Raw genomic sequence first — 23468 nt, 5'->3', positions numbered from 1 at the left:
TAGCCAGAGGAGGGGGTTGGTGGTTCAACCCCTCCCCCGCACCCGAAATTGTACCTTTCGTAGTGCATTTGCGAGGCCCTACCTCAGTGCACAACAACAAATAAATCCTGACTATGACATGGGGTGATTCACCACTGGAGAGCAGTACACTACCCCATTGCACGAGAAACATTAGATGTGAGGTATGAGAATCAAGTTAAAATTATGTGCAAGTACGACAATTCAGCTGCACAATGCACGCACGTGGGTGCTCCAACCCATACCTGAACTGTGTTAATTCAAACTAGATAGATAATTTCGGCTGCCACTGATAGGTAGAATCTTTGTTCTTTATTGCTATTCCGATATGTGTCCCCGCTGCATCTCCCAATGTTAAGCTGCTCGGTCCAAAACAGAAACACTACCGTCGGTTCGCGGAAAGTATTCTCGCAAAACTTGCGTGTTTTACTGTATGTGCCGCATTTGCTTGATGTACCGTTTTTTCCTTTGCAGATAAAATGTATCCTTCATTAGCATGACATCATGTACTATTTTCTAGACTATTTCCATATTAGTGATCTGCTATATTAAAGATTTCGGATAAAATTTATTGGAGAAAATTTATTCCGTGAACTAAGGAAAAATGTATTGGCATCAGTGTGGAAGGCTCCCTAAACTGAGTGGCCCATACTTAAAGTGGGACTCCGCAACAAAATCATCAGAAAAGTTGTGTTATACCCGTAACCTTTTGATGTCAGGAACATGTGTACGAAATATCTCATTCCAAAACTGCGGAGAGTTTATTCAAACGAATTTATTACGAAGCGAGCGCTTCGCCTCGGTGAAGCGAGAGGGTGCTGAAAGCAACACACTGCTCACATCATCCAGCATCCGACAGAGAGAATGCAGGTTTCCAGTGGTTTCGAAGCAGACGCCAATGCTGGGTGACGTCACAGTATCCTCCTCCAGACAAACTGCCGTATGGTTTCTGCGCTTTGTATTTCGGTTTCGGTTTGCTATATTATTGTCATCATTTACGAACTCGCGCAAAATGAATGCGGATGTTGTATTCGGTATCGAGTGGGTGGTTCGAGTTCGGTATGATGCTCACCTAATTTTTTTTTCGAATCCTTGTGAAGTCTCCCTTTAACACAATCTTTGCCAACCCTCGCCAACCCTCGGTCAGAACGTATACCTGCTCAGAGGTTGATGTACGCGCTAGTTGTCTCCGAGCAACCAAGGGGGGACCCAGACCCTCACTTTTAGGCAGGGATCGGAACCGGAGCTAAACCCGAACCGAAAACCGCCAACGGTTATTTTTTTACTGAACCAAAATTGAACCGAACCGAAATTATTTCGCTACCGCCGAAACCGATCCGGAACTGAACCGAAATAATCTGAAGCGGTTCGGTTCAGATCAAATGTTTACTTCAGCAAGCAGGCCTGCAGTGTTTCCATAGCAAATCATGTAGCGGACCTTCAACCAGTTCAACCACGTTTGGAACACTCAACGTTCAACGTATTGGAAACTTTATTTCTATATAAATCAAGCGCTTTCACGAAGTCATGACACCACATGAGCGTGGGTTCAATGTGGTACTGATTTCCTTACATTGCAGCGTATCATGTTTTCGTCGCGGGGTTTTTTTTTTTTTTTTAGACACCTTGAGCTTTTGCCCTAATAAGTAGTACTCATTGTTCGTCAAATGTTAAACGTATGTCAAAACGTAAATGTCGGACGTACAATTTCCGCCAGCTATTACAGTCTCCCTTTCATTTTTGTCCTGTAACTTATACGTGCCCGAAGCTACAATGCACTGATCGCTTGGCCGCTGTATTATACACCTGTCAGCCAAATTTCTTCTTGCAGGGTATTATGAAATCACCCTTCGGTGAAAGAGAGTTCTATTTTGTGTACTTGATCCGTCCTAAATCACGTCTGAATTCCAATATCCGCAAATTAAAACTTTCAGCTTCAGCGAACCTGTTGAACCGGTACAAAACGGTTCGAACCTTATTTTTTTGTGCTCTAAACCCAACCTGAACTGAACCGATATGCATGAACCCGAACCCGAACCGTACAACCAGGAGGCTGTTACGACTGCCCTCTTGAGCTCTCTTGAAGCCCCCCTTTTTTTTGCTTTTGTGTGTGTGTGTGTGCGATTTTTGTTTTCTTCTTTTTTTTTAAGGAATAGCAAGTCTGCCTACGCCTGACTAACCTTTCCTCCCTTTCTTTTTTTCAATAAACATATCCCCTCCCCACCCCCGAACCGTACCCCTAAAAATAACGGTTCTGATCCCTGCTTTGTGGTCGCGGTTCCCTTGTCGAAGAGCGTAGTGAAACAGGGGCGAAGAGAAACCTAATAACCTAATTAACTTAATGTTTCCCTAATTAACATAACCCTGTTAACCTAATGGAACGGCTATATGACAACAAGTAGTGCTACTGTCCAGTCGCCCAGTAGGTGGCAGGTAGTACGTGTAAATAACAAATAAAACAAGCCATTGAGGGTTTTGTTTTGAGAAGTAGCGCAACATGGCATGGTAGTAGCTGGCAGACAGTACCGACTTTAGTTTGTGGACTTGATGAGCTGTGCACTGAGATGAACAGGTGACTTTTTGGTTGCGAGTTCGGTGCGACCTGACCTAACCAGCCATGTGTATGTGTATGGGTGCCGTCTATTTGATTCCCATTTCATATTTGTAATAACATTCATAGTGGGATAGGCTACCATATCTCCTGCGGTGAAACTATATTCATGTCATCATGACCATTGTTGTTGTTTGGCATAACGTTGTCTAATATTGACTGCTGAAAGCATGTTGTGAAAATTGATTTCTTTAATAGTTTAATTGTACAATGTTTAACCATAGAAGCCATGGCCGTAGCCTCCGTAACCGCCATGGCCACCGTAACCTCCATAACCATGCTTGATGTGAGATCCGTAGGCAAAAGCACGGCCCACTGGATAGCCGTAACCACCATAACCGCCGTAGCCACCATATCCTCCATATCCTCCATGTCCGCCGTAGCCACCATAGCCGCCGTAGCCACCATATCCGCCGTAGCCACCATATCCACCGTAGCCACCATATCCACCGTAGCCACCATATCCACCGTAGCCACCATATCCTCCGTAGCCACCATATCCTCCGTAGCCTCCGAGATATCCAGCCATGGCCGTGACCACAACGGCGAAGAAAATGACTGCAATCTGCAATGTACAGAATGTGATTAACTCTCACCTTACCTCGGTCCATGCGGCATTTCATCAGCATCCCAAATATGTAGTCCCAAAACTCTTTCTCGGCTTCAATTTGTAACGTCATATATGAACGTCGTACGTCATATGACATGAATACTGTCCGTGACCCTGACGCACAGCCAGTTAGTGTTTCTTCCTCAAGTACAATGTATTCATGTAACCTTTACCTCTTTACACACTTATGGTGAGAATCCGCACAGCGCAGGAATATAATCGGGTCTTGCCACGGTGGGTCTAACGTATTGTACTGCGCGCGTACCAGACGATACCATCGGCCCTGCCGTCTACTACGGAATATTTCTTGTGGCTGAGACACAGGACAACCTCATCGTTAGAAGAGCGCGAAAAGACGTAACGTTGGCAGCAGAAAGCGATAGATAGCTCTCCTGCTTGATGACAATACACAAAGCGATGACGGTTTTGCACACCTTCCGCAGGAGTATTCTGAGGAATGTCGCTTGTGTGAATGCACAGTGTATCTCGCAAATTGCGACAAGTAGGATAGGTTTTTTCCTTCAGCACTGTGGCCTATAGTACGATGCCTGCATGATGCAAACTTGACGATAATATGTCGTTTACCCTATGTATTCGCACCAGCGACATTCTCCCGAATACCCCAGTGGAAGATGCGAAAAATGTCATAGCCACGTAAGCTTGGGTGCTCAATGCCATGTCCTTTCGTGCACTGCTAACCGTATGGAATATCCTGCGGAGTAGACACAAAATATTCCGTAGCAGACGACAGAAAAAGACGCAGACGATGTCGTCTGCTAAGTTCGCGGTACGCCACTAGAGATATTTTGGCCAATGTTCAACATAACACGCGGCGGAACTTCTGCTCTGTAAGCAGTTCTTGCTTCTTTTTCCACTGGAATATTCTCGCTCGTGTAAGAACACAGCTTGCTCACTCTCCATACGGGACTTGCCGTGCATTGTACTTACCATAGACTTCATGGTTTTTGTGTATCCGAGTGAGTATAGGAGTACCGGTATGCTTGCTCGACGGGAGAGGTCGACTTATATAGACAAGACCAGGGCTAGCAGAGCGTGTCCGTTTCAATTGAAGGTGGTGCAAAGGGGACACGTTTCGGAATTCTTTTTCTTGCCAATCGTGGATGTCTTTTATTCTCTCATTGGCTTTTAGGCAGGCGTGAAGGTCGAATGCGTGTTCGCCTCTTACTTTCACTCGTGGGTTCTATCGGATATAGAGAACACCTTTTGACTGAAACCTTTATTCATTCCTTTCAATGGGGTACCCTAGTTCAGTGACTGTAGGGTAGCCAGAAGGGTGGCGGGAATTTGGAGGTTCAGCCCCACCCCCGAAATCGTACCTTTGGTAGTGCACATGTGCGAGGCCCTACCCCAGTGCACGGACGTGGGCGCTCCAGCACATACCCGAACTGTGTTAACTCAAACTAGATAGATAATTTCGACTGCCACTGGCAGATAGAATCTTTGTTCTTTATTTCTATTCCGACATGTGTCCCCGCTGCATGCTGCTCGGTCAAAAATGGAAACAGTACCAAGGTTCGCGGAAACTTTACTCGTAAAAATTGCGTGTTTTACCGTTTCTAGTTAGCGCATTTGCTTGATGTACTATTTTTCCCTCGCAGATAAAATTTATCCTTCATTGGCATGGCATCATGTACTGTTTTCTGTAATAACGATTTCCATATTAGGGTGATTTCAGGCAGAATCAGGCAGGGTGGTCCGGTCTATACCTCTCAGATTTTTTTCGTTCCAATATATATTGAAGCCTAGTGCTTAGGAAGTACGTTGGCGGAGGAAATAGCTGAAAATATCCTATAGGTGTTTTTTTTTTAAATAATGTTCAACACCGACCATTTCAAGCACTGCGGTTTTTTCGCAATTTTCAGGCCTCCTACCTTCGTAACCATTAAGGTCATGCAGTTAATATTTTCCACGCTTGTTGTCCATGCATGTGCTGCTGTACTGTTTGCTCTATCTTTGAGGTTCTAGGTTTTGCAGGTGTCCAGATAAAAAAATCACGAAGTCGCCTCATTTGCAAAAAAAATCACTTTTTTCGGCGCGTAACTGCTTTTCTGCAAATGCCAGGGGGTTAACATGGGTGACATTATTATGTTCGTCCTCAAACGCTCTGTCCATTCATATAAAAGAGGTTCTTGGAAAATCTCGGGCATACTTCCTGACGCGCGTTTGGTGAGGGGTAGTAAGGCATAAACGCGCCACTTCGGTAGCGTATTTCCCATATTCGCCCACTCGTGACGTTGTTCATATTCATCACACATGTTGTTCATGACAAGCTCGCATAATGAAAAAAATTTCACTTCAGAAATGGCCGAGGTTCCGTTGCGCACACTCAGAAGTAACCCCATCACAGCAACATGTATGGCACGGTGTCGAAGCAGCGGTAGCGTTTTATGGCGCCGTAATTTGACGAAGGTCACACACGAGGTGCGAACTAAGAAACTACGCATTTCCTGCAGGATGGATGAGATCATGTGTCATAAAGCAGTGAAACGTAGTCCGCTTTCCGAGTAGTTATTGGAGAGGTGATCGACAGAACTGGAGAAAGCGCCTCTTTCCGTAGCTCCTGTTGTCTTCATGCCACTTTGTCTAGGCAGAACACATTTTATTCCTGCTGTGTGAGAGAACACAAAAACCTCAGTGCTCCCTTGTAAGGGCGTACATTGGACAGAGCTCATTGCCCAGACCGCGTGTTCTGTGAGCACTACGGCGGTAAGCAGTGCAGGTGGTAAGAACTATACGAAGCAAAAGCTACCTAGTACAAAGTGGGTGTTTACTGCAACGGGAAGAGTGGATGCGATGGTGTCGGTGACGTAGTTAAGCACAATGCCACACTGTACAACCTGAGATGTACGGCAAATAAGATACTTAGAAATGTGAAGCTGTCGGCGTAAGGCATCGCAAACTATCGTATAACCAGAAAACGAGAATGGGAACACTTCCAGCGCGTTCCTGGAATACACGCATCACATGTTTGGGGAAAGCAGAATGAACAGGTATTGGCGTTTGTGAAGTGTACACGGCAAAACTTCGAAGTGTGCATGGAGGAAAGCAGCCTTCCACTGTAGATTTTGTCCCCTTTTCTGTTTGTCATCAATTAAGAACCGTACGTGCTTCCAATTTGTGTTTTGCGCGTATGCCAACGTTCATGCCGACCTACGGAGCCTAACTCCTGTCTTTGTAGATTGATATTTGAACTTTGTTTCGTATTAAACCTTATAAACCAGACCTTGACTATCTCAAATGTAATATGAATCCACGAAGTGACGAAACTCCGCTGTCCATTCTCGCTGCGCCCGTCACGAACCAGCCATGGCAGGTGTGGGGGGAAAGCCCGAAAATGAACTTCAGACATTTCTGAAGTGAATTTTTTTTTCACTACGCTATGCGAGCTTGTTATGAACAATATGTGTGAGGAATATGAACCACGTCTCGATTGAGCGAATATTGAAAATACGCGGCTGAAGTTGCGCGTTTTTGCCTTACAACCCCTCACTAAACGCGCGTTAGGAAGTATGCCCGAGCTTTTCTAACGTTCTTTTATATGAATGAAAAGAGTGTTTAAAGACGAACAGAACGATGTGACCCATATTAACTTTTTGATATTTGCAGAAAAGCGCCTACTCGCCGAAAAAGTCAGATTTTTTTGCAAATGAGGCGGCTGTGCAATTTTTTATCTGGACACCTGCAAAACCTAGAACCTCAAAGATAGAGCAAACTGTACAGCAACACATGGGCAATAAGCGTGGAAAAAATTAACTGCATGGCCTTAATGGTCACAAAGATACGAGGCCTAAAAATTGCGAGGAAGCGTAGTGCTCGAAATGGTTAGTCTTGGGCATTGTTTTTTAAAGAAATAACTAGAAGATATTTTTAGCTATTTCCTCGGCCAATGTACTTCCTAAGCACTAGGCTTCAATATATATTGGAACGAAAAAAATCTGAGAGGTTGACCGGACCACCCTGCCTGATTCTGCCTGAAATCACCCATTAGTGATTTGCTATATTAAAGATTTCGGACAAAATTTCTTGAGGAAATTTTATTCGGAGAATTAAAATGTATTGACACGAGTGTGGAAGACCAGCCACAGGGGCTGACTTCTTCCTAACTCGTCTCAAGAACGACTTATACATACAAAACAAATAGACAAGCCATTGAGGGTTTTCTTTTGAGAAGTAGTGCGACATCTGCTGGCAAACAGTACCGACTTTAGTCTGTGGATTTCAAGAGGGCGGCAGGTGTCGTTTTTATTGCGAATTCAGTGCGTTTCTTTTTTTTTTTTTAATAATAATTTTGAGTTTACTTGCTCACTCAATTTGACGTGATGACACAGTAACATCATACTCATTTCGTTTCACAATCATCCCAACGTGCTTCACTTTACGATAACAATAACGTTATGTTGATTATGATGATTTTACAGCATCTCTTTACAGCATTCTGTCAGCATCCAGAGAAGGCCGTTTGCTGTGTACTTAATGCAACTCTTTACGAAGGCCACGATAGGGGATGCAAATAAGAAGAAAATAACGCCAGGAGATCAACGTGTAACGCACCGAATGTCGCCTCCGCACTTTAAAGAATCGCAGGGAGAGACAAAGAAAGAAAAATCAACTCGACAATTTTGAGTGTGTACTTCTTGCTGTTCCAGTCTCTCCCGTAGACGATAAGGTCGTCCTTCGTTTGTCAACATCGGCTCCTGAACTTTCACCTTATAGCTTCGACTTTACGTCCATTTTGTTTAGCTGCATATAGGCACTTTGGAACACTTCACTTGGGACTCGAGGGGCAGTTACGTCTAGTACACTTCACGTCTGGACCGAGCTGTTAGGTGCCGGCAACCATAGCGCCTCATACGTGTGCATAGCGCCTTTAGCGTATCCACTGTGTTGGTCGGGTTGTAAAGGGATACTTGGCTTACGCCTACAACGTATGCCTAACCAGCCATGTGTATGTGCGCCGTCCATTTAATTCCCATATCATATAATAACCCTCATGTCGTGGGATAGGCTACCACAACTCCAGCGGTGAAGTACCTCATTTCATTATGATCAAATAATTGTTGGCTTAACGTTCTCTAATGTTGACTTCCTGAAATGGTGTTGTCAAAATTGATTTATTTAATAGTTTGTACAATGTTTAACCGTAGAAGCCATGACCGTAGCCTCCGTAACCGCCGTGGCCACCGTAGCCCCCGTAGCCTCCATAGCCTCCATAACCGTGCTTGATGTGAGATCCGTAGGCGAAAGCGCGGCCCACTGGATAGCCGTAACCACCATAGCCGCCGTATCCGCCGTAGCCACCGTATCCTCCATGTCCTCCATATCCTCCGTAACCACCATATCCACCATAGCCTCCGAAGTATCCAGCCATGGCTGTGGCCACAGTGGCAAAGAAGATGACTGCAATCTGCAATGTACAGAATGTGATCAGCTCGTACCTTATACGTCCTTCCATGCGGCATTTCATCAGCATCCCAAATATACTGTAGTTCCAAACCTCGTTCTCGGCTTAAATTTGTAACGTCATATGAACGTCGCAACGTCGTATGTCACATGACAGGAGTACTGGGCGTGAGCCTGACACACAGCCAGTTCGTGTTTTTCCTTCAAGTACAACATGCCTCTTTACACACTTATGGTAAGAATCCGTACAGTGCAGGAATATTGCGACTGGAGTATATTGTACCAGGCGACACCATCGGCCCTGCCGTCTGCTACGGAATATATCTTGCGGTTGAGACACAGGATAACCTCATCGTTAGAAGGCCGCGAACAGAGATAACGTTGAGCTCCCGCTCTCACGTGGCAGGAGAAAGCGATGACGTTTTGCACATCTTCCGCCGGAGTATTCTGAGGAATGTCGATTCTGTGAATACACAGTGTATCTCGCAGACTGCCATCAGTAGAATACGTTTTCTCCTTCAGTACTGTGGCCTGTAGTACGATGCCTGCACGATGCAAACTTGACGATAATATGTCGCTTACCATATATGTATTCGCACCAGCAACATTCTCTCGAATACTCCAGTGGAAGGATGCGAAAAATGCCATAGCCACGTAAGCGTGGGTGCTCAATGTCATGTCCTTTCGTGCACTGCTAACCGTAGGGAATGTCCTGCGGAGTAGTCACAAAATATTCCGTAGCAGACGACAGAAAAAGACGCAAACGATGTCGTCTGCTAAATTCGCGGTATACGCCACTACAGATAATTTGGCACATTTTGACGAATGTTCAACATAACACGTGGAGGAACTTTTGCCTGTGTGAGCAGTTTTTGCTTCTTTTTCCTCTGGAATATTCTCAATCGTGTGAATACGCAATCAGCTCACTCTCCACACGGGCCTTGCCGTGCTTTGTACTTACCATAGACTTCATGGTTTTTGTGTGTCCGAGTGAGCAGGAGTACCGGTGTGTTTGCTCGAGGGGAGTGGTCGTCTTATATAACCAAGACCAGTGCTAGCAGAGCGTGTCCATTTCAATCGAGGGTGGTGCAAAGGGGTTATGTATCGGACTTCTTTTTTTCCTTGCCGATCGTGTATTTCGTTTCACTCGCTGACTTTTAGGCAGGCGTGAAGGTCGAAGGCTGTCACGTGTGTTCTTATGGTTTCACGGCTGGGATCGATCGGATACAGAGAACCCCCTTTTAATTGATAGCGCATTCATTTAGCGCTGTCAGTGGAGGACAGCTCAATTGTTGTACTTGCACATTACTCGAACTTCATTCTCATATCTCACATCTAATGTTTCGCGTGTAATGGGATGGCGTACTGCTCTCCAGTGGTGAATCACTCCAGGTCGTAGTCACGATTTATTTGTTGTTGTTCCTATTATATATATTATGTACATTTCCTTCTAGGAGTGTTATCTAAATTTGATAGCCCCCGTTAACCGCACTGAAACCTTCCCATTGAGATTGTTTTTTTTAAATGTGTTGTTCATAGTCTTAACCTTTTCCTCTCAACCCACGTTCGTACCATAGCTGGGTAAATTACTTCTGAAATGTAATTAAATTACATTACTCTTTACTCCAGCTAGAATTTAATTAAATTACATTACTCATTACTGCAATTGAAATGTAATGAAATTACATTACAATTTACTACAGAGGAGTAATGACGACATTACAAAGTCATTACTGCGAGCTTAATCGTAACTGTGTTGAGGATGTGGAAATTCATTGTGGGAGTCCGAATTCTTTTAATTCGCCAGTTGCAACCTCTCTTTCTGACAAGTGCCAACACAGAACACAGGCTCGATTCTTTTGCGTAAAGTAACGAGTAATGTCATTAAAGTTACTGACAAAATGTAATTAAATTACATTACAAATTACAGAATGTCAAAAGTAATGCATTACATTACAAATTACCAGAAAAAGTAATTCATTACTGTAATTTCATTACACTAATGACATTACTACCCAAGTATGGTTCGTAGAATAGTAGCTGGTAACATTTCTCGATCTTTCTCTGCCCCAGTTGACGTCTTCATGCATTACATGAGCCCTACAGCAACAAGAACAACTGAATGATGATGGGGTGAGTCTCCGCTTAGGCCTTGAGGTCGTCACGGGTGCTCCAACACAAACCTGAACTGTGTTAATACAAACCAGATAGATAATTTCGACTGTCACTGACAGGTTGAATCATTGATCTCTATTACTCTTCCGACATGTGTCCTCGGGTCCAAAATAGAAACAAAGGGAGCTTTAGGTGGTAGCGTTTCTGAAACAGCCCGCCGTTGTCGGCCTCACAGAGGCGGGCAATGCCACGACTAACGCTCTGGGGCAATGTGCGTCCTGGGCCGACTTCTAAGGGAAAAACCGTCGGCTGTGCTGTCTGGGGAGTTTTAGGAAATCAATCGTATAAGCGCCATCCAATTCCGACTCTGTATCGCTGTCAGCCAATCAAATATCAGCAACGTGATGTCACCCACTCCAAACGAATCATCTTTTCGAAAACGTTACCATGAAACTTCTACCTTTTCCTAAAAATCTATAGTATCACAGGTTCGCGAGAATTTTACTCTCAAAAACTGCGTGTTTTACCTTTTCTATTTGCCAGCAGTGGCTTCATGTACTGTTATTTCGTCGCAGGTAAAATTTATCCTTCACTGGCATGACATCATGTACGATTCTCTACTATAATAATGATTTCCATATTAGTGATTTTCTATAGTAAATATTTCTATAATAAGATTTCGGATAAAATTTCCTCGGGGAAAATTATCCCTGAATTACATCAGTGTGGAAGACCAGCTATACAGGGGCTGTCTCCCTAAAACGTCTCGAGCGGACTTATATACTAACGCAATATCTGAATGTCAACCCTCAGTCAGACTGTATACCTGCTCAGAGGCAGTTGTCTCCGTGCTACCAGGGGCAGATCCAAACCCTCACTTGCGGGGAGAGGGGGGCTCTTTGTCGAAGCGCGTAGCGCAGAAGGGCAGAGGGAAACATAATGTTTAACCTAACGATTGGGAGGGGGTGATCGCCCAACAGTCCCCCCATCCTTGGATCCTCCACTTTGTGCCAACAGTTCATAACTTCGGAGAGCTGCAAACGGGATAACGACAAAGAACAGGGTTATACGATTCAGAAGTTAGTGTAAAACAAACCGTGGTCCGCTTGGAAGAGGACTCTGGATGTCACCTACCACCGCTCGAACTCTACTGTGCCCAGAAGTTCTCTCTCTCTCTCTCTCTAAAGAACTCTGCGGATGCCGGTGTCAACGCCGTCTAATACAGCTGGGCTGCAACACATTGTCCATGGCCACCCTCATTGGTCTCGTCCCTCGGCCAACTCGACGATTTTCAGTGTGTACTTCTTGCTGTTCCTCACTCCCGTAGACGATAAGGTCGTCCTTCGTTTTTGAACATCGGCTCCTGAACCTTTACCTTAGCTTCGGCTTTATGTCCATTTTCTTTTACCACTGCAAACGCACCTGGGGACATTTCACTTGGGACTCAGTTACCGCTAGTGTACATCTCGGCTGAACTGAACTGTATGGGTCGGCAACCATAGCGCCTCATACGTGTGCATAGCTCTTTTATATCCATTGTGTTGGTCGGGTTGTAATGGGATACGTGGCGTACAGGTGCAGCGTGTGCCTAACCTGCCATGTGTATGTGTATGAGCGCCATCCATTTGATTCCCATGTCATATAATAACCCATATAGTGGGATATCAGCTACCATAACTCCTGCTATGAAACACTTCATGTCATATACTGATCACATATTTGTTGTTGTTTGACTTAACGTTATCTAATGTTGACCTCTCGAAAGCATGTTGTGAAAATTGATTTATTTAGTAGTTTGTACAATGTTTAACCGTGGAAGCCATGGCCATAACCTCCGTAACCTCCGTAGCCACCGTAGCCACCGTAGCCTCCATAACCTCCATAGCCTCCATAACCGTGCTTGATGTGAGATCCGTAGGCGAAAGCGCGGCCTACTGGATAGCCGTAACCACCATAGCCGCCATATCCGCCGTAGCCACCATATCCTCCATGTCCTCCATATCCGCCGTAGCCACCGTAACCACCATATCCTCCGTAACCACCATATCCACCATAGCCTCCAAGGAATCCAGCCATGGCTGTGGCCACAAGGGCAAAGAAGATGACTGCAATCTGCAATGTACAGAATGTGACTAGCTTGCACCTTACGTCCGTGCATGCGGCATTTCATCAGCATCCCAAATATGTGGTCCCAAACCTCTTTCTCAGCTTAAATTTGAATATGCAACCAAACACCCACATTGCAGATATAGGAAGACATAAAAGGTGACACGAAAGAACTGATTTGCCAAAACTCTGAAAGTTAACCTGCTTGGTAGCTGGGAAACTTCTCTGAATAAGCCCAGCTAACAGGAACAAAATTGGGATATACTCTTGCGATTGTTATTAATAGAGTTACAGGAATCTGACTTTGTAGATGGGCGTGACCGTGAACCTGACACACAGCCAGTTCGTGTTTCTTCTTCAAATACAATATATTCAAGTAACCTTTACCAGCGATCCTTACCCACTAATGGTGGGAATCCGCACAGCACTGGAGTATTGGGACTGGCGTATTATACGGATGCGTATTAATGCGGACGACATATCGGCCCTGTCGTCTGCTACGGAATACCTTGTGGCTGAGGCGCAGGATATTTCTCACCGCTAGAAGAGCGCGAACAGACGTAACGTTGAGCTCTTGCGCTCACGTAACAACAGAAAGCGATGATGTTTTGCATATCTCCTGCCGGAGTATTCTGAGGAATGTCGTTCGTGTGAATACAAAACGTATGTCGCAAACTACGACACGTATAATACAGTAACCTTTTTTCCCTCATTACTGTGGCCTATAGTACGGTGCCAGCATCATGCGATGAACCTCTTATGTAAAACTGTCACAATCCCTTCAACTGACCGCGTAGAATTTACGGTGATATGTCCTTTACCATATATATTCGCATGAGCGACATCCTCCCGAATAATCCAGTGGAAGATGCGAAAAATGTCATAGCCTTCTCCTGCTACGCAAGCGCGGGTGTTCAATGCCATGTCCTTTCGTGCAAGTGTATTCCCTAGCAGACGACAGAAAAAGACGCACACGATGTCGTCTGCTAACTGCGTGCCGCCAGTTAGCGCCACTATATTAAATAACGCCACTATATTTTTGCACATTTTGGCGAATATTCAACGTAACACGCGGCGGAACGTCTGCTCGGCGAGCAGGTGTTACTTCTTCTTCCACGAGAATATTCCGGTTGGGACATCGCTCGTGTGAATACATAGTTAGCTCACTCTCCATACGGGCCCCGCCGTGCATTGTACTTACCGTAGACTTCATGGTTTTTGTGTATCCACGTGAGCTCGGTTACCGATGTACTTGCTCGACGGGAGTGGTCGACTTATATAGCCAGGACCAGTGCTAGCAGAGCGTGTCCATTTCAATTGAGGGTGGTGCAAAGGGGACACGGTTCGAAAATTTTTGTCTTGCCAATCGTGAATTCCGTTTCTCTTGTTGGCTTTTAGGAAAGCGTGAAGGTCGAAGGTTCTCACGCGTATATGCCCTCTTACTTTCACTGCTGGCATCGACCCTATGTAGAGAACACCTTATGAGCGATACCTTTATTCATTCCTTTTATAGCTATTACGTAACTTTCCTTTTGAGAGTGTTATCTTGCGATACAGATTTGATAGGCCCATTAACCGCACTGAATCCTTTTTACTTGCATTGTCTTATGAAATTTTGCTCGTAGTCGTAACCTTTCCCACCATGTTAAGCCACGTTCGCTGGCAATATTTCTCAGTGTCTTCATCTTTCCCAGCCTCAGTGCACTACGCCAGCGCAACATCAACAAAAATAGAGGCCACTAATAGACTGTAGAATGTTTTCCGCTACTCTATTACTTCTCCTGTATGTATGCCAGATGTATCTTCACACGTTAAGCAGTTCAGTTTAAGAAGTTCAAAATAGTTCTTGTAACAAAAGACCAAACGTATGTCTGGGAACCTCTTACTCGCTAAAATTTGCGTGTCTTACCGTTTCTATTTGGCCGCACTTGCTTGTACTGTTTTACCACAACATTTATCCTTCATTGGCATGACATCATGTACAGGGTTAGTCTAGCAAACGTTACACATTTCGATCGCATCGTAAAAATAGTAGACTGGGTTTAGCCAACCCAAATATTTGATGATTGGTTGCCATTTGACTGAAGTTTTGAAGGATTTTTTTTATTTATTTTTGTGGGCGTTGTGGTCATGTAGATGAAGAATTAAAAATCAAGCAAAGTCTCCCTCCATGCATTTTCTATGACCCATATCTCACTCAATATGCGCCACATTCTCCTGTGTGCGCTTCGTTTTCATTTCACCACATACAGAGGAAGATGATTAGTGCATAAGGTCAGTATGCGCATGTCGCATCGTTATAGGCAGCGCCACCTGTGTGAGGTTATCTAAATGTGAAGCAGACACAAGAAAATGGCGGTATTTGTGTGGGATAGGCCATCGAAAATACATTGGACGAGACTTTGCTTGATTGTTATAACTCTTTTTATTTATGATCATAACGTTTGCAAAAAATTCCAATAAAACTTTCGACAAATCAGTTTGCAAAGTTTGGGATGTGCCAAACCCTGTGTTCTATTTTTACGATGCGATCGAAATGTGTAACGTTTGCTAGACAAACCCTGTATACTATTTCCTAAAAACACGCCTATCCTCTTGATCGATGTAACAAAAATAGTATTAATTCTTCTCCCTCCTTCCGGTGTGATCTGGCGACGAAGATTTCTTACCATCCGTTTCTCTGTCGATTCTTTTTCTCAGCTCATACATACGTATTTTCTGATGCTGCTTTCCACAATAATCCTTGCTTCATACTGTAACGGTGTCATAAAAGCCGCCACCAAAATTCGTCGTCTAATTGGTTTACTTTGTGATATAGCCCGAGACTGTCACGTCTGCACTGACACGATTCCTTCGGGAATATAAACTCTTGGGCACTCTTCTCTCTCTAGTTCTCTTCGTGCGATAACTTCCCTAGTTGTCTAGTAGAGTAGTTAGACAGTAACTTCGTAGTCGATAACTTCGGAGAGCTGCAGGCATGGTTGTGACACGAGAACAAGGGATACGGTTCAGAATAATACGGTCAAACTTGCCGTGGTCCACTCGGAAGAGGACACTGGATGGTGTCACCCACTGCTGCTCGAAGTGGAACGCGCCCGTAAGTACTTTCTCTCAGTCTCTCTCTCAAGAACTCTGCTGGTGACGGCGTCAACGAGTATGAACAACACTACCTAACAGAGAAAGCCTGCTTACTCGTCGCCATGACGTAACATAAGAATCAGCCAATAAAGATGGTGTTTTCAACAGCCGTAGCCAATCAGGAACGTGCTTTCAGCGGTCGTGGCCATGAAGACGAAGTAGAGCACTGCACGGGCTTACCCGAAAGCATGAGCCCGGCCCGGCCCGCGGGTCGGAACGGGCCTGGCTTGCTTTTTTATGCGGGTCTGGGTCGGTGCAGTCGAAAGTCACGCGAAGAATTTTGTTCTCCGGTCTCACTGGAACCCCGAAAGGAGCCTCGCAGGAAGGTCGGAGATTCAAAAACAGTGCTGCACTTTTTGATCTGCTCAGTCGATCTTGCCCCTAAAGCAGCTCCGTAACCCTCAAACGCCTTCAGAACAGGCCCTAGGGAACACTCGCGTGAAAGGATCACAGAGACGTCATCCGCGAACGCAAAAACAGGTGGAGGGCATCCATTGGGCAGTGCCATGGTAACAGGAAGCGAACCCAGTCTCTCGAGCAGAGGGTTGATGGCGATGGCGTACAAGGCGGGAGACAGAGGACGTCCTTGGCGGACACCACAAGTTACATCAAAGGGCAGCGACAGGCCGCCAGCAACACAGACAACGCTTCCTGCGCCCCTATAGAGCGTTTCCACATAGCTGACCCACGCAATGGCGAACCCGTATGCCTGCAGTCGAGAGAACAGTTATGCGTGTATGATCTTTAGAAAAAATCTTCCCGAGAACAGCAAGACCGCAAGCGATACTGCCCCGACGACCGTTCATGACCGTAAATATATGTATTGGCATAACGGTGGCATGGTGACATTGGTCGTTCGTGACTGCACTATGTGCGTGTATTGGCATCGAGGCGGAAGAATAAAATTCTTTCCCGGAACAGCCCCGCAGCAGTACTATAGTTCGAGTATTTGTTACAACGAAGAACCAGCCATGGCGAGTGAGGCTATCTCTGCGCGTTGCATGTTAATATTAGTGGTGTCCTCACAGTGGAAATTTGGTCGTAGTGTCGTAGTCATACGTAGTCAACGGAGATCGAAAACAACACCGGACCTCAGCTCAGAAGTGGTGTCGTTTTCCTTACTTGATGACAACACGCACACACACACGGTAGCTGGAGGACAACATTTGAAGCTGGGCATTATCGTGAATACGTTTGTCCTGCAGCGTGAGGCAATTTCATCACATCAAAGTCTAAAAAGGGGGGGATGTTCGTGGAGGCTTGCGTCAGCCTGCTGAGGGGTGGCGGCTCAGTGCACCAAAGGGTGTGGGAGAAAGGTAGCTAAGTGGGGTAGTTGGTGCATATCCACATCATCCACTTCAGGAAGTGAGAGAAGTTAATCCTAAAAGCGATAAAACCCCAGTGCAGAGGACACAAAGACAAAACAGACGAAGCACTGTTTTGTCTCTCTGTGTCCACTGCACTGGGGTTTTATCTCTCTTAGGATGTACCACCAAACAGCCTGGTTTTTATCGCTTTTTAGAGAAGTTAAGGTGGAAAGAGGGAGGGGTAAGATGATGGGGGCGCAGCAGACTGAGGGGTCTATAACGGCACTCACTATTTCTAAGGACTTTATCAGGGATTCAGCAAACAGATGTAAAGCAAAGAACTAAGAGGCAAGCGAGCTGATATAATGAACTTGCAGGTAACATTTCCAGGTGTCTCCAGGAAATGTTACTTACAGGTAGCAAAGTAAAACAGTAATACAAGTAATATAGCATTAGAAAAATTAAGGAACTGGATATATGTGGACAATTAATACCGAATTACGCGCCGTTACTTTTGGACCTTGCCAGTAGTAAAGCAGCATGGCAAAATGGCTAAAGATGGCGTCACTTCGGAGACGACTGCTACCTGAAGAACTTCTAGCTTCACGTAAACGGGCACTTGGTGCGCCGCGTAAACCATTACAGGTTCCTGTGATGTGTCCTCGACCGCGGCCTGCCGTGGAGAGCAAATGAGCGCTGCATAAAAGAAAGAGCGGAGTCCCGGCTCAACGTTGTACGATGCCTCTGTGGCTCCCGCTGGGGAGCTCACTAGCAGGGCACTTTTCGATTTACATCGATCCCTCCTCGTGCGTCAGATTATGGCATATCATATTCCCCCGGTCGCAAAACGTATGCGTCTAATCAGAACCCCAGCTCCCGTGGCATAGTGGTTAGGATGATCGCTTTCCACGCCGACACTGGAGGTCACCGGGTTCGAATCCTCGCACCGGCTGTACTGTCTGGGTTTATCCTTGGGTCTTTCGACAGACTTTCCAGACGAATGTCGGCACAGTTCCCACTGAAGTCAGCCCAGGGCGCGTACTAACCCCACTCCTTTATGCTCTCCTCTCTCCATCTATTCACGTCTGTACACCGCTCATAGCCACAGTTGCTTCGTGGCGCTAACACACACACACACAACTTCAGAACAGACGTTGAAAACCATCCCGGGCAAAGAGCTCCATGATGTGCCTTCTTTCGCTTTCAGGAGGAAACATATACCCGTACACTTCTTCCTAAATGTAATTTATTTAACACGTTGTTCATCGACTACAGGAAATGCGTAAAACCTCGAGTTTGAATTTTTTTTCTGTAAAACTGAAACAATCAAAAGCAAAGCCACGTTACTTTTAAACTTGTAATGAGAGTTCCTGCTTGAACTCTTTCAGTCCAGAGCAATGTAAACAAACAAACAAGAAAACACCGGCAGGCCAACCAGGCTTTCGGTGGGCTCCGGAGGCGCTAAAAAGAAATTCTAAAAAGAAATAAACAAACGCGGTTGGTGTATTTTAAAGATTCGATTCGCCGTTTTGGGCACTGGGATTCGGATTCCGAATCTCGAATCCCTGCCTAGGATTTGAGGTTCGCGGATTCGGTTAGCCCATATCCCTATAGTTACAAGCATTGGGTCAGATTACAGAAATAGCCTCCCTGTCTTCAATGGTGCACGACGTCTGCGTGTACACTTCATCAGTCGCACTGGGACATGACGTCCAGCTACAGTGAGTTCCTGGCCACAGCGGTGTACCCGGCAGCAGACGCAGCCGCAAGGCGAGCTCACACGAGGACCGGGGTCCGGACATGCTACGCATACTTTAGTGAGGGTGACGCAAACTATCAGTGCCCTTGTGAAAAGCGTATGTTATGACCACTGGCGAAGAAGCATTCCACATGCCTCACTCTTGCACGGAGTTGACCCTGAGCTCAAGTTTTGAATGCTATCAGGACTGCCTCGGCGACTTGCATCCATCCATCTATATATAGGCTGCGCCTCAATATTCTTACAGCGGCCGCCTCCTGTTTATCTCTCAAAGGTTCTGGTAAGTGTCTTTTCACAGTCCACGGCGATGGGGACTGAGTAACTTGTGCCCTGCTTGTCATGGTGATACATAGCCAAGAGACGCTCGTTAAGAGCGTTCCGAGAAACAGAGACGGGTGAAAGATGAAAGTCACTGAAAAGGTTAGCCAGCTCTAGGGATCGAACCCACTTCTTCTGGATTACCGGTCTAGGGCTCTACCAATTGAGCTAAGCTAATCTGTCCCTTCTATGTTGTTCCAGCCTCAGAACATCAGTTTCTCTCTTGTTCAACAGAGACGGAACCCCGATTTTAGGAACTTCAAGGGACGAACCGCGACCTGGAAATAGGAACGCGGGCAGATGCTCTCTGGACGCCACTGATATAAGGCTGCTCCGGGGCTTTTGGAAATAAATGTAACTGGTTGCTAGTCGTACTCTATTGTAATGTGCCGATAGTATCTACATCATCGGGACGGACAACACTCACCGCCCCCGAACAAACTTAACTGGTTCCCTCGCCGAATCGTAACGAATGCGACGTCGTATAGAGGACGCTGCACACAGCATTCAAGATTGCACTAAGTACAGAGGCCATCGCCGCATCTTAGAATCGTCGCTGGCACCCCTGTAGATAACCGCCTTTTCAGCACCGAAAAAGTCCTGGGTGCTCTCCTGTGCCGGCTCGCCAAAGTGCCGGCCAGATACACGCAGTTATATGATTTTTTTAAAATCATGTGACCTTCTCGGCACGCTCTGAAGGTTCCGTGTTTCTTGGCTACTGTGTTACGGGCAGAGTACAGCTCGCATGAGAGTTAACTTGAACGCCATTCCGGCCTGCGGACCCTGTCGTGGTGCTTAGTAGAAACAACGGTGGAGGGTGTTTCGGTCATCCATTTACAGTTAGAGCTGTGACTCCCATTATGAGGGCGTCGTTTTCTGCTAGGCGCTGCCGCAGGGTGGTTCTCTTCCGCAGGCAGAGTTGTTTATGAGAAGGTTTGCCCATTCTGTGATCTTTTGCCGCCCGGAGATAGGGAGCCGCCGTGACGTCAGAGCCGTCATCGCTCCGCCCACTGACCGGGATGAGAGGCGACGAGGGAATTTCAAGGCTGTGACTCTGCTCCAAAATGGCGGAATGGGAGATATGAAGGCGATAGCTCTGATTCGGAATTGTGGCACTGGCCTTGGCGCCGCCCATCGTGTGACGCCAAATGGCGCACTTTGAGACAGGCTCCTCCCAATGGCCAAACTCTCTTAATAAACGGCTCTGATCGCTGGCGGGAGCGGTGTTCAAATTAACTTTGACGCGAGCCGTACATTGTGAGGTACGTTGAGGACCACCGGTGTAGTTAGACTAGTGTCATTTTAACTATTATAACTCATTCATTAGTTGGACCCCGATTTTTTTTTTAAATGCCTCGGTCATCTTGGGGTTGGTTTTATTTTTATACTTTCTTTTGTAATCGCATGTTCTGGAGTCTCGCATCTCCATATTTGTTATTTTTTCAATCAATCAGTCAATCGGAGAAGACTAAACTGTATCCTGCAATAACATACGGTGGGAACTTGGGACCCAACTTACAAGGTCCTTCACTGTAAGAAAAATATCCGTACATTTACTGCACAAGTGACTGCTAACTGTGTTGCAGGCCTATGCGTGACGTCACCTATATGTACCGCGTTTTCGGTTTCAATCGAAAAACACCGAAAACATACGCCGGGTAAATTTCCCCGACTTGGCTTTAATCGAAAAACATCGAATACAGAGGGACGTTCCACGAACGATGAGAGAGATAAACTGCTGCACATGCCCAGCAAGTTGTTGATACAGATCGGAAAACCATACAGAAATACAATGGCTGTGAAAAATATCCGTTTACGCCTCCCCAGCGAGCAACGCCACGTTGAATGAGCGTCGTGCGGAAAGTACATTGTGATTTCTATTCGCCGATAACTGTCGGGTAAACCATGTACGCGCCAGGAAAAACATCGAAAAACGCCGATTTCGTGAAAATCAATAAACACCGAAAAACGTACACCGAATCAGCCCAAAAATAAAAACAGAAAACGAGGAACCCTACCTATTTGCTGCAGAAAATTCGTTTTGAGTGCACACTGCACAGTTCCGGACTGACTTTGCTTTTCTTCTCTTCTTTTTTTTTTTTTAGTTTAATATTTTTAATGTAAGTAGCTCTCTTTCGCTTAAGGGAGCTGTGCAGTGTGCTCACCACCACCACCACCTACTCTAGCGCAGTGTGCACTCCAAACAAATGTTTGCAATAACTACTTTACTGCACATATGCCGGCAACTGAGTTTGCAGTCACTTGTGTGTAAAATTATTATTATTTTTTTACAGTGTTCTGCGTTGTGTTTCGAATACGATTTGTTGATGCGTCAGGTGTTTAAGCTGCCTCCACAAAATAAAGGTGCACGCTGTAAGAAATATAATAGTAACAAACTGAGTCTCTCTGTCCTTCGCAAAACGGTACCCGCTAAGTAAAACGAGTGCCATAAAAATATACGGAACACCCTTTGCTCGCGACAGCAGTATAGAAGAGGCAGGTATTTGATTTGAAGCTTGATCGGGGTTTTAGATCAAACTGGAAATGGTGTGATCACCGAGCGTGGTGATCTATAACAGAACAGGAAGGATGCCTATCTATTCCCCTTCGTTAAAATACATTCACCGTCTTAACACACTTTATGATTCCGTGATCTGTATCTATTGCGCAAATCGAGTGGAATAAACCGCGGGTTGTGGCAATCTCAGAACGGGACGCAATGAAAAGCACGGGACCGAAACCAATTAGCTTATTCTTAAAGCGAAATGCCAGCGTCTTTGGAATGGTCCGGTCCCGTTTTCTGGTTCACGCATGACCGGTGCTGCCTGAACGTTTCCGCTCGTGTACTCGGTTACGTTGCCGGTGGAAAGTTGCATCGTAAAAAGAAACAGTCCGTATCCATCATTGGAGGATCGAAGGGATGTACTGCTTGCGACACACTTGTCTCAAATAAGCACACTGCGGTTTATCCCGTCTCAAATCTCCAGGTGTTGCAAGATCACTTATTGTGAGTAATGAACACCGTGCAGCACATAATCTTTCTTTAAATACAATATTGGAGCAACAATTCCGAGGACAACCATGGAAATATGGGCTGCAGAACTATACCTGACAGGCGATTTTAGACAACCGTGTCGCAAGCATTCATTTAGTGGGCACAAAAATTATTTTTCCTCGTGGAGTGAAACATGCCGTTACGTTGACGCCAACATAAAAGGAACGGGGTTCTTCCGTTGCAGCGTTCGTGTAATTTATGAGGGAAAGAAACACGACAATGCGGAGCGACCTAGGATACAAGAAGACTGAATCGTGCAACTCAGCTTAGCAACGTACAGGAGCGCAAAGCAGCACACTGGCATTTTATATCGCCGGCGTAATTTATTGCTTATAAATTTATTTGTAAATTTGTTGTTTGTAATTTATTGGCTTATTAATTGTTGCTTGCACAACAACTAATACACGCGACAGGGAACGCTAAATATTTCTAATCTGCAAGCAAAATTGAGGTAAAAAGGCACGGGGAAAACAGTCCCCAATTCGTCAGGCAACAGTGATATATGTTCCCGACTTCCTGGTCCTGATGGCTACGTAGCCGACTTGTTTACAGAAGACCCAGTGTTGTCCGCACGCAATGAAATTTTGCCGCCGTATTTGATGAGCAATGCGCAGTTGGTGACCACTTCGACACAGTGTTGCCCGTATTTTTTTATTTTAATTTTCTAACAAAAAGGTATGACTGTAATTGGGATGTAGGAGTGCCGAGGGCTCAGGCTATCTAATGGATAAATCTTCCGAGATCGCACCTCTGCTGCTTTTCGATGCGTCGTTGTCGGTGCGAAGTTTGGGAGTCGCCCCCTGGTGTTCACTGAACGAACCGTGTCGTGGAGATATTCCCGGGCAGTATTCGCACATTGTATTGCGTATCAAGGCATTGCACGGGTAAGGGGCTGTCCAGCTTTGATCTTTCCTGATAATGCACGACGAAAGCGACATATGTGTTCGAAGTAAGTCACATTTTCATTCCAATGTGACATTTTTTACTGTAAACAACAGAAACGAAACCGA

The 23468-nt window shown here is 45.6% G+C and overlaps 3 protein-coding genes across 6 annotated transcripts in view; 1 reads left to right on the top strand and 2 right to left on the bottom strand.

The window, feature by feature from the left end:
* LOC135370781 (BLOC-3 complex member HPS4-like) overlaps positions 1 to 23468 on the top strand; it is an 82158-nt gene that overhangs the window by 10304 nt on the left and 48386 nt on the right. The gene's annotated exons all lie outside the window — the stretch shown is intronic.
* Positions 2844 to 4199, bottom strand: LOC135370429 (neuropeptide-like protein 31). The gene is made up of 2 exons (XM_064604170.1): positions 4188 to 4199; positions 2844 to 3194 (listed from the first exon to the last, which is right to left on the bottom strand). The coding sequence occupies exons 1-2, from the start codon at positions 4197 to 4199 to the stop codon at positions 2844 to 2846; spliced, it is 363 nt and encodes a 120-aa protein (XP_064460240.1).
* Positions 8395 to 9633, bottom strand: LOC135370741 (uncharacterized). The gene is made up of 2 exons (XM_064604562.1): positions 9622 to 9633; positions 8395 to 8664 (listed from the first exon to the last, which is right to left on the bottom strand). Exons 1-2 carry the CDS (start codon positions 9631 to 9633, stop codon positions 8395 to 8397), a joined length of 282 nt encoding a protein of 93 aa, XP_064460632.1.

Source organism: Ornithodoros turicata, chromosome 10 (assembly GCF_037126465.1).
Source record: "Ornithodoros turicata isolate Travis chromosome 10, ASM3712646v1, whole genome shotgun sequence".
NCBI classification, from domain to species: domain Eukaryota; kingdom Metazoa; phylum Arthropoda; class Arachnida; order Ixodida; family Argasidae; genus Ornithodoros; species Ornithodoros turicata.
This window is presented reverse-complemented; position numbering and strand designations above follow the sequence as displayed.